General features: G+C 44.0%; 14 protein-coding genes across 14 annotated transcripts; 8 read left to right on the forward strand and 6 right to left on the reverse strand.

Annotated features, from left to right (window-relative positions):
• Positions 1–493: 493 nt before the first annotated feature.
• NEMIN01_1435 (uncharacterized protein) lies at positions 494–1,312 on the forward strand (the record flags this gene model as incomplete). Its single annotated transcript, XM_051477377.1, has 1 exon — positions 494–1,312. The coding sequence occupies one exon, from the start codon at positions 494–496 to the stop codon at positions 1,310–1,312; it is 819 nt and encodes a 272-aa protein (XP_051333337.1).
• Positions 1,313–1,526: 214 nt separating this feature from the next.
• NEMIN01_1436 (uncharacterized protein) lies at positions 1,527–2,375 on the reverse strand (the record flags this gene model as incomplete). Its single annotated transcript, XM_051477378.1, has 1 exon — positions 1,527–2,375. The coding sequence occupies one exon, from the start codon at positions 2,373–2,375 to the stop codon at positions 1,527–1,529; it is 849 nt and encodes a 282-aa protein (XP_051333338.1).
• Positions 2,376–2,450: 75 nt separating this feature from the next.
• On the reverse strand, positions 2,451–4,316 carry NEMIN01_1437 (uncharacterized protein; the record flags this gene model as incomplete). Its single annotated transcript, XM_051477379.1, has 1 exon — positions 2,451–4,316. One exon carries the CDS (start codon positions 4,314–4,316, stop codon positions 2,451–2,453), a length of 1,866 nt encoding a protein of 621 aa, XP_051333339.1.
• Positions 4,317–4,493: 177 nt separating this feature from the next.
• On the reverse strand, positions 4,494–5,303 carry NEMIN01_1438 (aurora kinase A; the record flags this gene model as incomplete). Its single annotated transcript, XM_051477380.1, has 1 exon — positions 4,494–5,303. One exon carries the CDS (start codon positions 5,301–5,303, stop codon positions 4,494–4,496), a length of 810 nt encoding a protein of 269 aa, XP_051333340.1.
• Positions 5,304–5,335: 32 nt separating this feature from the next.
• Positions 5,336–5,773, forward strand: NEMIN01_1439 (desumoylating isopeptidase 1; the record flags this gene model as incomplete). The annotated part of the gene is made up of 1 exon (XM_051477381.1): positions 5,336–5,773. One exon carries the CDS (start codon positions 5,336–5,338, stop codon positions 5,771–5,773), a length of 438 nt encoding a protein of 145 aa, XP_051333341.1.
• A 220-nt stretch (positions 5,774–5,993) lies between these two features.
• On the reverse strand, positions 5,994–6,935 carry NEMIN01_1440 (uncharacterized protein; the record flags this gene model as incomplete). The annotated part of the gene is made up of 1 exon (XM_051477382.1): positions 5,994–6,935. One exon carries the CDS (start codon positions 6,933–6,935, stop codon positions 5,994–5,996), a length of 942 nt encoding a protein of 313 aa, XP_051333342.1.
• A 79-nt stretch (positions 6,936–7,014) lies between these two features.
• NEMIN01_1441 (uncharacterized protein) lies at positions 7,015–7,731 on the forward strand (the record flags this gene model as incomplete). Its single annotated transcript, XM_051477383.1, has 1 exon — positions 7,015–7,731. The coding sequence occupies one exon, from the start codon at positions 7,015–7,017 to the stop codon at positions 7,729–7,731; it is 717 nt and encodes a 238-aa protein (XP_051333343.1).
• A 478-nt stretch (positions 7,732–8,209) lies between these two features.
• Positions 8,210–8,731, reverse strand: NEMIN01_1442 (mediator of RNA polymerase II transcription subunit 6; the record flags this gene model as incomplete). The annotated part of the gene is made up of 1 exon (XM_051477384.1): positions 8,210–8,731. One exon carries the CDS (start codon positions 8,729–8,731, stop codon positions 8,210–8,212), a length of 522 nt encoding a protein of 173 aa, XP_051333344.1.
• Positions 8,732–8,750: 19 nt separating this feature from the next.
• On the forward strand, positions 8,751–9,947 carry NEMIN01_1443 (ubiquitin-like 1-activating enzyme E1 B; the record flags this gene model as incomplete). The annotated part of the gene is made up of 1 exon (XM_051477385.1): positions 8,751–9,947. The coding sequence occupies one exon, from the start codon at positions 8,751–8,753 to the stop codon at positions 9,945–9,947; it is 1,197 nt and encodes a 398-aa protein (XP_051333345.1).
• A 90-nt stretch (positions 9,948–10,037) lies between these two features.
• On the reverse strand, positions 10,038–10,745 carry NEMIN01_1444 (forkhead box protein G; the record flags this gene model as incomplete). Its single annotated transcript, XM_051477386.1, has 1 exon — positions 10,038–10,745. The coding sequence occupies one exon, from the start codon at positions 10,743–10,745 to the stop codon at positions 10,038–10,040; it is 708 nt and encodes a 235-aa protein (XP_051333346.1).
• Positions 10,746–10,849: 104 nt separating this feature from the next.
• Positions 10,850–11,545, forward strand: NEMIN01_1445 (rRNA small subunit pseudouridine methyltransferase Nep1; the record flags this gene model as incomplete). The annotated part of the gene is made up of 1 exon (XM_051477387.1): positions 10,850–11,545. One exon carries the CDS (start codon positions 10,850–10,852, stop codon positions 11,543–11,545), a length of 696 nt encoding a protein of 231 aa, XP_051333347.1.
• Positions 11,546–12,337: 792 nt separating this feature from the next.
• Positions 12,338–13,462, forward strand: NEMIN01_1446 (actin beta/gamma 1; the record flags this gene model as incomplete). The annotated part of the gene is made up of 1 exon (XM_051477388.1): positions 12,338–13,462. One exon carries the CDS (start codon positions 12,338–12,340, stop codon positions 13,460–13,462), a length of 1,125 nt encoding a protein of 374 aa, XP_051333348.1.
• Positions 13,463–13,926: 464 nt separating this feature from the next.
• Positions 13,927–15,168, forward strand: NEMIN01_1447 (uncharacterized protein; the record flags this gene model as incomplete). The annotated part of the gene is made up of 1 exon (XM_051477389.1): positions 13,927–15,168. The coding sequence occupies one exon, from the start codon at positions 13,927–13,929 to the stop codon at positions 15,166–15,168; it is 1,242 nt and encodes a 413-aa protein (XP_051333349.1).
• A 313-nt stretch (positions 15,169–15,481) lies between these two features.
• NEMIN01_1448 (uncharacterized protein) lies at positions 15,482–15,918 on the forward strand (the record flags this gene model as incomplete). The annotated part of the gene is made up of 1 exon (XM_051477390.1): positions 15,482–15,918. A coding segment is annotated over one exon (437 nt), but the record flags the coding sequence as incomplete, so codon positions are not given.

Here is a 15,918-nt window from a genome sequence, read left to right on the forward strand (position 1 = left end):
ACAAAGGCCATTAAAATTATTAAATTGTCGTCTCTCAAGAACACCATTAAATTGCCATTGTATAGTAAGTAATATCTCAGCAGTACTAGAGTATTGCATACTCAAATGGCAGACACAGTGGCTTAATTAGCTTGCATTTGTACTAATAGAAATGCTTAAAGCGGCTAAATAACAGCTACTTCTTGGGTTATATTAGCATTTAATATAGCCAAAGCTCAGTACATTGGCAATACATCCCAAAATAAACATGAGGTATGCAGAGATAAACTGGCACTCTCTCTGGCTTTAACTTTAGCTTCTATTTTTCTTGCTCTATATATTCACTGTTTAGTCTATGTTCTGCGCTTCTCTGTGCCTATGCCCAGAAAAATGGGCTTCTTGCTTACATACACTCGCACAATGCTTTTGTGATAAATTTTGGCATTTATTGTTTGTTTGTTTTGTGATAGATTAAAATTTTCTTATAAATAGTTGTTAATTTTGAAATTTAGCAATGAAAATATTCAAGATATCTACGGCTCTACTAGCTATCACTGTCTTATCTAAGCATGTCTCATGTGAGGATGTTACAGTAAACGAAGAGAAGCAGGACAAGCTGTGTCTCCTAGCAGGAAACATAAAGAACGTTGAGCTAGTAACCAAAGCCGCAACAGACAGCACAAAAACCGCAAAAAAAGAGAGCAATGACAAAGGCCCGCAAAAAGAAGAACAGCCTGCTGACTTGGAGTTTACTTTGTGTCTATATGCCACAATGTCCACAGACGGAAAGACTGCTTCCACTGGAGGAGACAAGATACTGGAGAGGTTTTTGAGCAAAGAGGCAAACTACGCAAATGCTAAATACGAAATAGTCCTGTCAAATAAAAGCGGTGACAGTGTGTCAAAGGCATCTTCTAACAGCATCTCGCTAGACCTGTTATCAGACGACCAATTCTCAGAGAAAAGAAAAAACGTGTCTGAAATATCTCTGAAGCTAAAAGTATCTAAGGAAGAGATCCAGAAGCTCATTGCCAATAATAAAAACAGCGCATCCGCAGATGAAGTAGCAACAATGTATGCTCTTAAGATAAGCAACATGACTGTTCCCGTACTGAGAAATGGCGGCAAAGACCTAGACGAAATGACCACAGCTGCACACACTATTTACACAGAGATGAAGAGCATAAGCGAGATAACAAATAAGCTGTCAGGAGAAGAAGACTCAGCAGAGAACTTCCTTTCAAGACACTGGATGGCTATTCTCGTGGTTTCGGTGGTAGTTATAACAGGCTGCGTGGTGACTGGGTTCTTAGTAAGCAGAAACAATGCCTAGTAGAACTTGGCAGAGAGAACAGAAAAATAAATTCAACAGTTTTGAGACTTCTACTAATTTAATTTATTGAGATGTTCCGACTACTAAAGAAAAGAGAGAGTGCAGCAGCGTACAGAGTATACACACAGGATGGAATGGACATAAGTATACACAGGAAAGAGTTCATTCTGCAAAGAAATATACATTGTTGGTGCAGGGTACATGAACATGCTGTCTAGAACACTTTCATGAAGTATTTGGTGAGTTTGTCTACCTTTTTGTATATAATTATAAAGTACTCCATGTCTTTATCCTTCGTGCATAGAACTGTGATTGATATCACTACATAAGTGCAGAAAACTACGGTTTCTAGCACAGTGAACAGCGACTTCTGCAGCTCTTTCACAGTAGACTGGCTCTTGTACTGCAATGTGCTGCTCCTGTGAGCATGTCTTAATGCCGCAGTATGCTCTTTTTTAGCATGCTGTGTGCTCTCTATCGGGTGGTTATATGCTGCAATTTGACTGTACACTCTGTCCAGCGCTACTGTGTATTTCAAATGCACGGTTTGTTTTTCCTCTTCTATTTTTTGTTTTTTTTGTTTTATAAACAGATCTACCGCTAGGAATAGAACAGTGATAATAAACACTTCAATGCCCGTACTGTACAACAGAGCGATAATAACAGCCGACTTAACTGCATACATCGAGTATCTCTTGCTGTATCTGATTCTTGTCTCGCTTATTTCGATCTCTGCTTCTTTTTCCACAATTAGCTTTCTTATCTCATCTTCGCTTCCACCGTTCTCCAGTGCTCTCATAATGGCATGGTGTTTGCTGTATATTGCCATCGACAGATAGTCCATTTCAACAGGGATTATAAGAAGGTCCTTGAGATAGGAGAGAATGGAAGTCAACCCATAGAGCATTATCTTTTTTTGTTCTGCATTTTTAAAGTATCTTATTATTTCCAAATTCTTCAGCAGCCCAGAGGCCTTATTCAAAAGAAGAAGCAACACGTACACAAAGACAACAAGAGACCTACGGGCAGAAAAAAAGTCTCCGTTGACTCTCTGCACAAGCATAAAAATAAAATATTTCTTTATTGCAACTTGAATAAATAACCCAATAACTCTAATACGTTATAGATAAAGGGCAAACTATCTGCTGTGGAATACATCCGATGCATCATCTCTCTCTGCTCCTTCTTCTGCGGGCTGTATGTAGAATGGATTAGTCTCGTTATACGGTGGATGCTGTGCTTGCTCGTTGCTTGGACTGGCTGAGTTAGATGCAAAGTAGTTATTATTTGTGTTGTTCATTTCGTCAGCTGATAGATAATCAGTTGGTAGGTATCCAGCAAGTGGTCCTGGGTGAGCATCATATGCATTGCCATCTGACAGATCAAAGTATGATGGAGTGTTGCACGAGAACACATTATTCTGATAATTTTGCGTATTTCCACCGTAACTTAGCTGAGCCTGATCATAATCTAGTACGTCTTGGTTACTCATGTAGTCTGCAGGCATCTGCTGAGTATCCATATACCCATTAGCTGCATCAGAGATCTGCTGATATCCTTCTTCACCCATCATCATATCTTCACCAGGCATTGGAGTGTTTGGAGCTGGTACTTGCTCGTCTTCGTTGTACTGTGCTATATTCTGTTCTGCTTGATGAATGCTCTGGCCTAATGGACTGTTTAATGTGCTGTTTGCCACTTCCTGTGCATCTCTGCTATAATTTAATGGCTCTTCTTGTGTGTTTCCGTTATAATCTACTGTTTCCTGGGCTATCTGCGGTGTTGTTGAGGTGTGCATGGGATAGTTGGTGTAGCTGCCCTGGGGCGTACTAAGGGAATTGCTGTAGCCGTTTGTTAGCATACTTGATGCAATGCTGTTTGACGTAGCATAGTCGTAGTCAAACACAGGAGAGACTGGCTTTATTTCCTCTAGCTGGTATTCTGATAGGATATCTTCATTCGTTGATTTTGATATTCTTGAGATGTGGTCCACTACTTCTTCATCAATTGCCTCATTGTCCTGCGGTATATCTTCTGTTTCATCTGCCACCTGTGCATTTAGTGATTCATACATGGCCTGGTCCAAGTTGTGCTGTATCTCCTGGCCGTGTATCTCTGCTTCCAGCTCCTCTTCTATCTCCTGTGCCACATTCTGTCCATTATCATACGGCGAATCATTCTGTATGACCATACTATCTACTCTTGATGCTAATTCAGCTGCATCATCTGGAGACAAGTTTCTATTAGTTTCTACTCTCTCTGCATCCTGTGCTATTATATCTCCTGTAGCCTCATTACTCCTATTCAGATCAGTTGTGTCTCCTTCAGTATTACCACTGGGTGCATTTGTTTCCAGCGCATCTTTTGTCTTATTTTTTGCTCCTTGTACGCTTTTTCTTGTTTCTCCAACTATCTCCACTTTGCCCTCCTGGAATGGAACATCATTCAGAATACCGCTGCCCAGGTCGCAGCCTATCTCACCCTGTTCATTGGGCTCTATCTCCACCTTGCGTATGCTCATCATTCCCACATTATAAACCAGCAACACCATCTTCTTGTTCCTGTGCTTCTCCAGGATAGACTCAAACTCGTAGATATTTGAGAATGACCCGTTTTCGTGCCCAATAATGTAGTCGTGGTCCTTCTGCAGGCCTGCATCAAGAGCAGGCGAGTTGTATCCCGTGTCCATTATCCGAAAAGTGACAGGAGCCATCTCTGCGGTGTTTAGCTTGATGCTAAACCCTATCTTCTCTTTATCTACACGAGCCATCTCCACCAAATGCGTGCTTTTTGATCTGCAGTCGTAGATAAGCAAGCTTAGCCTTCCCTCCGCCCAGTGCTGCGTTATTTTCAGAATGTCACTCTCCGAAGTAACTTCGGTCCCATTCACTTCCACGATGTAGTGGAATATAGGAAGTAACCCGCACCTGTCGGCAGCTGAATTCTTTGCCACCTTTATAAGATGCAACGATGCTCCAATGCATTTACTCGATGCAGCTCCCATTTGTAAATATAAAAAATTATGGGATATTCATACGCAATTAGCCCAAACAAACCTCTGATTAAAAACAAACAAAATAAACCCGTCAACATGTAAAATAAAAGAGATCCGCCAGCACACTTATCTACTCTACCTATTATTTGCATTCTCTCCGGAACAGCAGGATACTAAGATAATTTATTACTCTTTTTTCGGGCGTGTGTGTGCTTTTATCCATCGGTGGGATAGTATCTGGTCTATGGACAGCCTGCTCTCTGGCTCCCTCACAAGCAGCTTGGATATGAAGTCTTTACATGCGTTTGATAAGTACGCTGGGAACGTAAACTCCACGGACTTTATTCGCTTGAAAGTCTCGTCTGTGCTGCCTTTGGCTTCAAACGGAGGATTCCCCACGACAAACTCGTACGCCAGCACGCCCACCCCCCATAAATCTACATATTTGTCGTGTTTCTGGTGGCACACCATCTCAGGGGGAAGATAGTCCATTGTGCCGCAGAAAGTGTATCTTTTGCTGTCTATGTTGTGCACCGCCCACCCAAAGTCTGCGACTTTCAGCTTGTTGTCTGCGCCAATCAGAAGGTTCTCTGGCTTTATGTCTCTGTGTATGACGTTTTTGCTGTGGATGTACTTCAGGGCCTGCACCATTTCCGAGATGTACTTTGCGCCTTCCTGCTCTGAGAACCTCTTCTTCTTCTGCAGGAGCTTGAACATCTCCCCTTTTGCTGCGTACTCGAGGATGATGTAGACGTGCAGGTCGTCGTAGAAGTACCCGTACAGTCTGAGGATGTTCTCGTGCTTCAGATGGCTCTGTATTTCTATTTCTCTGCGGACTTGTTTTGTTGCGTTTGATCCTGTGATGTCTGTTTTCACAAGGATCTTCAGCGCCACGATAAAGCCTGATTTCTTCTCTCTTGCGAGATAGACGCGCCCGAACTTCCCGCGGCCAAGAGATGCTCCAATTTCAAAGTCGTCAAACTTCCATCTGTTCATTCCGAAATAAAAGAAAATATTACAAATTGTTTATGGCCAATGTTGAACTGTGGGTGTACAATCTGGGAAACGAAAGCACTTTGAAGCTCCTCAACGCCATGCTGGGCATCGAGCTGGAGGGCATCTGGCACACGTCTCTTGTGGTCTTCAATGAAGAGCACTACTTCATGGGGGGAATAAGGAAGAGCGCCCCTGGGACCACGCCCTTTGGAAGCCCCGCTAAGAAAATAGACTTTGGAAGCACAGAGATTACCAATGCACAACTGGACGCTTTTCTGTCGGAGATAGACGAGCTGTACACTGAGAAAACGTACCACATAATAAGAAACAACTGCAATCACTTCAGCAACTCTCTCCTGAAGCACCTGGTGAACAAGGAAATGCCAGCGTACATCATGGAAGTAGCCAAGATGTTCGAGAACACGCCATTTGAGTCCATGCTCACGGGGCTGGCTCCAGGCATGCCATAAAGCAGCAAAACTAGTCATAGCTCTCAAAACGGCACAGATAGAAAGAATATACTGGTAAAGACGGGTATATCCTATACTCCGAAGTATCAGTAGCATGCAGCAGATAGAAAGATAGAGCAATTCGAAATGGCTATGTCTCCTGAAGAAAGAACACGAATAAATCATCTAAGTTCGCATTTATTTCACTTTTATGCTAAGTCTCCTAGCTACTCTCTGATAATTAGCCAGTCTCTTTTGACCCTAGACCTATAATATCTACCACCCTCTCTGCTCCTACAATGGCTAGGTCTGTGCTATTTGCTGCCATGTACTTCGCTGTCTTCTCAAGCACAAAGAGCGACTTGCCTGTGACTGGGCACACACTTCTTACGTACAGCTCAGGCCCTGAGTAAAATACGCTGTGTTTGTACTCCTGCAGGACAGTTGCACTTGTTTTTGTTTTTATTTGGTTTATGTGCGTCAGTGTCCGTATGTCTATATTTTTTATTCTCTTTTTCGCTGAAACTACCATCTCAACGGACGATGAGTGAAACAGCCCGCACTTCATCTCTAACACATTCTCCATCTCTACACTGCTCTCCATGGTCCGCAGGTCTATCAGCCTTGCAGTCTTCTGTGCTGCGAGAAGACAAGAGCCCGCAGGATGCACAGCAAAGACGGAAAGATCCTTGCTAAACCCACTGAAAATGCCCTTACCATGGCTGAAGTCAAATACGTGCATGCTCGTCTCAGTCTGCGATATAAGCCAGGGATTGTACGGATGCATTACACCATTCATGTATCCCTCTACTTTGTGCACTGCCCCCTTCTTATTCTCTACGTAGGAAATAGTGCCATTCGCATGCACTATAAGCACTCCCTCCCTGTACTCCTCTATTTTCACTACTCTGCTCTCTGCTACTCTGAATCTCTCGCGGTACACATAATCCTCGTAGACAAACACATCGCCCTCCCATGTGCCAATGTACATTTTATTCTCTTTCAAGCATATAGCATGCGGGTGCTGTGGCAGCTCTTTCTTTCTGGTGCCCAGCAGAGAAATCTCCCTGTAGCCAGCCACTCTGGCTAAATACTCTTCCACCGCAGAGTCTGTGCTGTGCAGTGCTATCCGCACGCGTTCTTCTATGGCAGCGCAGCCATCATACAGAAGCCTGCCTTCCATGCGCAAAACAAATATTTATTCGTTCTAAATCCTACAAAGTTTCACATAGCATATAAGGGTTGGGTTACTTTCAAAAACAATGGGAAGAAGAAACAAAGCAGCCCGAGCTCTAAACCTGTGCATGTTTGTTTTTTGGCTCAGCACAGTGCACTGCCGCCCTGCGAGCTTCTACAAAGACTATACCTCAGAAAGACAGGGAGGGCCTCCCTCAGATCTCATAAACATAAACCCAGACGACTTTATCGCGAAGAAGCAGACAGCGCCTGCGATGGAGAACGAAGACTCCTTCCTGGACGTCTTTGAGAGGATAATGCACAGGTTCCCGTCTTTCAAGTCTCGGTTCGTGATGCGCTTCCAGAAGTACATGGATGCAGGCAATCCTGACAACACAAGCAACCCGTCTGTGTACTTCAAGCTTGGGCCAGGGAATGTGCCAGAGCCCAACGATATTCTCAAAAGGTTCCAGGCCCTTGCGAACGCATCGAGCATGCTGAAGGAAGAGTTTCGCAGCCTCATATGGCAGCTCGAGATGTATGCAGACAAGATGTTCTTAAGCGAGAAAGCCCTGATCCAAAAAGCCAACGGATACATATCAGACCTCGAGGACCTATTTAACCAGAACAAAGTCGAAACAGATCCTCTTGTAAGCGCGAACATTGTTGTCAGGTTCAGACAGAAAGAGCAGGAGGCAATGAAGTTCATAGAGGCCATTCGATCCGTGCGAAAGTGGGAGACTGAAATAAACTCAAAGCTCTCCCACTGGACATCGCACAAGAACATCCTGCACACGATGTAGAGACCAGGCTCTGCTGCAATGCACACCGCACGCTTCTTCTGCCACATACCGCGTGTGCACATAGATTACCAGAGAAGCCTTGCTATATATTTAATTAAAGTGGTACATATTAATAGAGTACACAGCCCAAAGCGTCTCCAGAGTTGCAGAAATAAAAGAAATAAAGTCTACCCAGAAATAAAAGTACACAAAAAATCCAGAGTAAGTGCGAGTGCAGAAGATGCAAGAAAAATAAAGTGTAACCTATTGTATATTTTATTAGAGTACGTATAGCCCAGAATGCGCTAGAATACCACAATACAATAGTCCAGCCTCTACAAGCCTAATTCTAAACAAAAGGCACGGGCCTATTACTAACTCAAGCAAACACGTGCCCCCTATAGAATAAATCATTTATTTATATACGCTGTCTTATGTGCTTTACGCTTTCTTCTGCTCTTTTTTTTGCTGCCTGGCCTATTATCTAATGTACTGCTGGTCACTGTCTAAGATAGTCCATGTAGTACGAGTTGAACAGGCCAGCTATCCTTGATGTAGAGATGCTCTTCTTCTTTTCAATTCTGCTGTATACAGACGCACTAGTCGCACTTTGCACTGGCTTCTGAAACGGGAGATCCTTCAGAGAGTCAAACATGGAAAAAAGAACGTTTGTATACCGGGTTCTGCTTACCTCACTCTCTGTCGGCGCCTGGTACACTGTTCCGTGCATGATGTAGAAGTAGTCCAGCATCAGAACCTTCTCCGGCGAGAGCCTCTCATACTTCTTGATGATAAAAAGAGAGGGCTCTTCTGCATAGTGCAGAGAATACTGTATCCCGCACATCTTCTTCAGAAACCCGTCTATCCCCGACAGAGTGCTATGCATTGTCTGCATCTTCAGCACCTCGTTGTTGCAGTTTTTGTCGTAGAACTGCGAGAACGAAAAATACTCCAGTATCGAGTCAGAAGTAAGCAGGTTGTGCTGCAGCCATATGGGGTCTCTAAAGCACGTGTTTTCCATTTGAAAATTTTTCCACTCGATGACTCCTTTACTACCAAAAGGCCTTCTCATGGTGGGCGCGGGCGGCATCGGCAGCGAGGTGGCGCACATCCTCATACAGACATACACAGGCCGCCTTGTAATAGTGGACATGGATGTGATAGAAGTGTCCAATCTCAACAGACAGGCATTCTTTGCAGAGCACCACGTAAATAGGCACAAGGCAGAGGTGCTTGCAGAGGCCATCACAAAGCAGTCCTCAGGGCGCATTGCAGCTGCATACCACACTGCCTCCATAGCAGAGAGCCGCTTCACTGCTGATTTTTTCAGCGAGTTCGACTGCGTTTTAAGCTGTGTGGATAATATCGAGGCCAGAGAACACATAAACACAATGGCCGTTATATCCAATACCCCCGTGATAGAAAGCGGCTCAAGCGGATACAATGGACAGGTGTACATCACCCTCCCCCAGGTGACAGAGTGCTATGCCTGCACAGAGGCGCAGCCAGTAAAGACATTTCCTATATGCACGCTGCGAGGAGTGCCTACAGAGTGGCACCACTGCATACACTGGGCGAAGTACGACTTTATCCCACGGGTAAAAGAAGCACTCAGAGAAAACAGCAGTGCTCCAATGGAAGAAAAGCATGAAATAATAAAAATAGCCATGCTCCAATACAGCATAGAAATAGACACAGAGACTATACAAGAGATAATACACACAGAAGAAGAGAGCATAGACACACTGCACAAAGTATCAGCCATCCGAGCAGAGATGTACAAGATAAAAGTGCCCCCAATCGAAGAAACAAGAGAAATAGTCAAGAAAACAATACCCTCCGTAATCACCACAAACACAATAGTAGCAGCGGTGATAGTCCTGCAGCTAAAACTGCTTGCACACAAAAAGGTGCACAACGTATACTATGTATCCAGCCAGCACCCAATAACAAAGGTACAAGCAGCAAAGCCCAGCCCCTTGTGCCCTCTGTGCTCACTCAGCAGACACATTCTAAGGGCGAAGAACACAGACACGCTCAGAGACCTTCTGGAAGCTGCAAATATAAAAATAGAAAGAGAGACCGTAATACTAAAGAACTCTTCACTCCTCTACGATGAAGAGTATGCAGACCTACTGGATACACCATTAAAAGAGCTAGATGTAAAAACAGGAGCACTTCTTAAGGTCTCCTCAAAAGACGAGAAGCACCTGCTGTATGTAATCACAAGGGAGTAAAAAAGAGTGAAGCCATCAGACAAATAAACCTGCAAGTAAATAAGAAGACAAATGACATTCTATTGCATTTAATTACAAAACAATCTATTTTTACTTTGAAAATTTGAAGTAATCAGAAGTATTGCCCTGGATCGGGTCTTCCGTCCGGGCGAGCAGCTTCTCAAAGCTGTCTCCGTCAAGGTCCCTCAGGTTCCCATCAAAGACCAAAGAGTCGTACGACTTGCTGAACATGTGTTTGTCGGAGACGCCTATTGAGTCGAAAAAGTTTTTCTCATTGTTCAATATCTCGGAGAAAGTGGGCTTGTCTGCGTCCTGGTATTTTTTATATTTGCAGTCGCCCTCTCGCAGCACACCGCCCTCGTAGACGCCCTTCTTCAGCTTGATGTGCGGGTTGAACACGTTCAGATACTCCGAGTCCACAGTCCAGTACGAGCCCTTCCCAGGGTCATTGTGCGTGCGAGGTATTTTGTAGAAGCATTTGTTCAGAGACAGGTTGTGGCGGATTGAGTTCTGCCAGCCTCCTCTTTGCCGTCTGAAGTAAGGATACTTGTTCATGATCCATGCGTAGATGGCACGGAGGGTGAGCTTCTTCTCGTTACTGTCTATAATAGCCTGGGTAATCAAAGTGGCATAGGAGTAGGCTGGCTTCTCGTACGAAATATCTTCAGACTCTGTGAAACTGTCTTTTCTTTTGCTGTCCGTACAGACGCTATCTTCTTCCATTTCAGTACAGTTATTTTTTCTCTTTAGCATACTAAACACTTCCGAAACTATTTCATTTCTTGTGCCTCTGTTCATAATAAATACAAATAATGAGCCATCCTTAATGAAATACAAAAACAATAAGATCTAGATTACTCTTTGATCTTATAAATAAATAATTTTAATTTTTTAATTATGCGATGCTGACAGTCGTTCTTCAGAACACAAACTTGGAAATAATAAAAACGAAAGCAGGAAAGTGTCTGCTGAGCAGTGAAATGGTAGAGGCGAGAAAGAGACAGAACTCAACAGCGTACAGACCCGATATCCTGCACCAGTGTCTGCTGATGCTCCTAGACTCCCCGCTGAACAAGTCTGGCGGCCTAAGAATCCTCGTGGAAACAACGACCAAAAAGGTCATTACGATAAACCCGCAGGTAAGAATACCGCGAGTGTACAGCAGGTTCACAGGCCTTCTGATCCAGCTCCTGGAGAGGCACAGGATATACTCAGAGACAGAGCGTACCGAGCTCATGAAAGTGTCCAAGGACCCCCTGGAGACGCACCTAGACAGCACGTCCATACGGATAGGAATGTCCCAGAATGGAGAGAACTTCTTTGATTTCATGAAAAACGCCAGAAAAACAAACAACAAACAAACAAAAAGTAGATTAAACACTCCAGAGGAGAAAGATGTGACTGAAACGGACCAGAATAAGCACACAGAAGAAGAGCAGGAGAGCTCGTACATATTCTACATCAACGCAGTTTCATCGGGTGAAGACCCCACGGAAGGAATGCACCATGTCCTGGCTCTCTCGTCCTATCCTCTCTCAGCTGCAACCTGCTGCTCCAAAGTGTGTACACAGTTCGAGGAGCTATTGAACGTCTTCTGAGCAGATGCGAGACACAGCACTATTATTAACCCAAGAATAAACACTCCTACAATATAGAAATAATTATTCTTAAAAATTAAATTCCATACACTTTGTTTCTCAAGCAGTACTATTGTTATTCAATCTAGCTCAGTAAATATGGTCTTTATGCATTATTATTCTACACTTTCACAAAAGCAATAAGACTACTAGTACACTATCATTATACCATTATACTATCACTACCTCTGCATAGTAGATGTCTATACTGAGCTGCTAGCAGCATCTAGCTGTCCTATTCCCCCATGAAGTCAATAACATTTTTTATATAACCTTGCAAAAATATCATTATGTTCGCACCACAGAAATATAATTATTTTCATTTAGAACACTTTCATACCCCCAGACTCTAAACACTCTATATGCTTCTACTCTAGTGTTAGCAACACTACACCACTCCATCTACCACTGCAGCAGTTCTCATAGCCACAGCACACGCTCCTATGCTCTTATCCACCTGTCTCCATGCTCTGCATGCTCCCTGTGTACACATCTCCTGTGCTCTCTGCAGATAGCTATCTTCGCAAACTCAAAAATATTTCCTATCTAAACCCTCCTGCATTTCCTGTCCCCAGACGAGCCAGCCCATTTCTTCCATTTCATTGGTTTTTTCATTAATTGCCCTGTTTTCCAGAGCGTTCCTATTGCCTGCCCATTTCTAATTAACTTTAATTGCTTCCAATGTTCTCCCGGTAAATGCCATCAAATTACTATTCCTAATATTTATTTTTTTCTTTTTCAGACCCCCTGCAAATGGCAGACGAAATAACAAAAGCATTAGTCATAGATAATGGCTCGGGCATGTGCAAAGCCGGATTCTCTGGCGACGACGGCCCCAGAGCAGTGTTCGCCAGCATAATAGGAAAGCCAAGGCACCAGGGCGTCATGGTGGGCATGGGGCAGAAGGAGTCCTATGTGGGAGAAGAAGCCCAGACAAGAAGAGGCATCCTGACCCTCAAGTACCCCATCGAGCACGGAATAGTGAACGACTGGGACGCAATGGAGAAAATATGGCACCACACCTTCTACAACGAGCTAAGAGTCGCCCCAGAAGAGCACCCCGTCCTTATGACTGAAGCCCCTCTGAACCCAAAGCTCAACAGAGAGAAAATGACGCAGATTATGTTCGAGACCTTCAACTGCCCCTCTTTCTACGTAGCCATCCAGGCTGTCCTCTCCCTCTACTCCAGCGGGCGCACGACAGGAATTGTCCTGGACTCAGGCGACGGTGTGACGCACACAGTGCCCATCTACGAAGGATACTCCCTGCCCCACGCCATCTCTCGTCTTGACCTTGCAGGAAGAGACCTGACAGACTACCTTATGAGAATTCTCACAGAGAAGGGATACACGTTCACCACCACAGCAGAGCGTGAAATCGTCAGAAGTATTAAGGAGTCCCTGTGCTACGTTGCTCCGTCGTTTGAAGAAGAGCTTGCAAAGCCGTCCAGCGAGCTGGAGAAGAGCTACGAGCTGCCAGACGGCCAGAGCATCACCATCGGAAACGAGAGATTCAGAGCCCCCGAGGCGCTCTTCCAGCCCAGCTTCATGGGGCTTGAGACCGCAGGTATCCACGAGACGTGCTTCAACTCCATCATGAAGTGCGACGTGGACATCAGAAAAGACCTGTACGCAAACATTGTGCTGTCCGGAGGAACAACTCTGTACGCTGGAATGCCCGATAGAATGCAGGACGAGATTGCAAAGCTCGCACCTGCATCCATGAAGGTGAAGGTAGTCGCCAACCCAGAAAGGAAATACAGTGTGTGGATTGGAGGATCTATCTTGGCTTCTTTGGGAACTTTCCAACAGATGTGGATCAGCAAGGCTGAGTACGACGAGTGCGGGCCTTCTGTTGTCCACAGAAAGTGCTTTTAAATAAAGAACACGTGTGGAAGGTATTGTATTATTCTTGTGCCTGTCTTTGATTGTGTCTCTGCGGTTGTGCAGTTTTTAGAGTACAGATGTGCTGCAGAGTGGCTAATGGCGGCACTGCAGTGGTTGGTGCAGTCATTTAGTGCATGATTGAACACACTGCTATTGTCTGAATATCCAGTGATCAGATAGGTATCTTTTTATTGGTATTCTGTGCGAATGAACTAGCTTAGTGTTTAGGCAAAGAGAAATGCATCTTCTAGCTGCAGGAGAAGCTAGAAGAAATACTGTAGTATAGTGCAGTGCTATGTGAACAATGGCAGTTCTGGTGGTAGAATGTATAGCTAGTATAATCTAGCTTAGATAGTGGATCTATAGGAGATTATCGCACAGATACTCTTGTGCTAGTAGAAGGTGAGCAATTCTTGGGCTCTATTTATTGGGCATTATTCTTGTAAATTATTTCTATGAGCGGAAGAAGTGGGGGAGCGGAAACAGCCCGGAAGAAAGAGGAAGTACTGAAAAAAGAGGAAAAAACTGCTACAGAAATGGACATATACAAGCTGTTCACCAGAGAGAGGGGAGTGCCGCTGTCGCAGAAAGTGATACAGTACATACAGAAAGTGCTCTCTCCTGAGACCATGGAAGTGTACGCAGACATCATAAGAGCGAACTACACAGGAGGAATACTCACAGAAAAAGAAATAGATGCTGCTGTGAAAAATAGAGTAAAAGAGAGACAGAAAATAGAAGTGCACCCAGTGCAGTACAGGCCAGAGGGGGTGGAAAGGTACAGAGTCCTTAAAGAAAGAGTGCTCGCACAGAAAACATCGATAGTTGCACTGAAAGAAGGAGTAAAATGCATGATATTCGGAATGGCCAGGGTGCTAGATGATGGAACACTGGAGATAGAAGACGAAGACGAGTCTGTGCGGGTGGCGAGGATAGAAAAGGGCGAGTTTTTTATATCAAGAGGAGTTTGCGCTGGATTTGAGGGAAGACTGGAGAAAGATGGGTTTGTGGTGGAGGACATTCACCTTCCCAGCAAAAACCACTCGCAGAGCCAAACACACCGAACAAATTTCATTGTAGTTTCGCAGTTTGTGGCATCGCAGGAGAACATTGGCAAAGTGGGCAACATTCTAAAAGTGTACACAGATTACGAAATAGAAATATCAGCAGTTGTTCTGATGATGAGCGATGCTGAGAGCACAGCGAATGTCCAGTCAAAGCTGGAAAGCACTCTTTTGAAGGACTACAAGAGTATTGACTTTATCGTTATACCGGGGATAGGGAAGAGGTACTTTTATCCGCACGGAGAGTGCAGATCACATAAGAATCTAAAAATAGCCACAAATCCTGCAGAAATAGTGATAGATAAGTCTGTTTTTTTAGCGGGATTATTTGACTTGGTCGATGGGATAAAGGAGGAAAGCGTGATACAAGGGTCGTTCAGACAGGAGCTGGGAAGAGTGTTTCTGACCCAGGCATCATTCAATCCTTTTATAACGTATACTGATCTGTCGTACACTGGTCCCATAACAGGAGTGATTATCGGCGACAGATATGACTGTTTCACGCATAAAGAAGATGACCAAGTGTTTACAATATGCGGTGATTTCCAGAAAAGCGAGGGCCAGTTTCTCTTCTACAACGGGAGCGAGAATAACTTTGAAATATGCTCAGCCAGTGGAATGGCAGCAGAGTAGGTAAGTGATACAAAAACCAGAACAATCTCTTATCTCTCACTAGCTCATGAACTGATGCATTCTTTCACTGTTCACTTTTTCTCTATTATAATTTGCATTATAATTATGCTATTAAGGAAGATAACAGGAGAATAATTCAGAAATAGAAGAGGAGCTGCTGCATTAACTACAGCAATGTGTTGACCATTTTTATGCGATAATATAGCTATGCTAGAGGTATGCTTTATTTTTGCTGTTTGCTGGATGGTATTTGGGTATTATGAATAAATGAACTGTTTGTGTAAGGACGTTGGAATATTCTGCTAAATTTTTTATGAACAGAAACCGAAGAGCAATAATAGTTGGCGGAATATTAAAAATACGCAGACCATTGGAGAGCAAAGAGCCAGAGCACATTCTAAGAGCATTTGCCAAGGAGAACGCACTCTTCAATAAGTTTGTTCTTTCTGCCCCTGCTGGGATAGATGCTACCGTGGAGTACTTATTGGACAACTCAAAAAACGAAAGCGAATGGGAGGTTACGTGCAGAGCAGCTGAGGCGCTGTTTGAAAAGACGGGAAACACTGAGATAGTAGATAGAATTCTCAAGAGAACAGACACAGAGGCAGACAAAGACGTTATATCCAGCCTGTTCTACTCGATCAAAAAGCTTCTAATACTCAACTGGGAGAACAAAGAAGTAGTGGACAGAATAGTGCAGCACAGCTACACAAAGGAAAACGAGTACTATTTTGCAGTGGCGCTCTCTGA

Source organism: Nematocida minor (assembly GCF_024244105.1).
Source record: "Nematocida minor strain JUm1510 chromosome Unknown 7794, whole genome shotgun sequence".
Lineage (NCBI taxonomy): Eukaryota > Fungi > Microsporidia > Nematocida > Nematocida minor.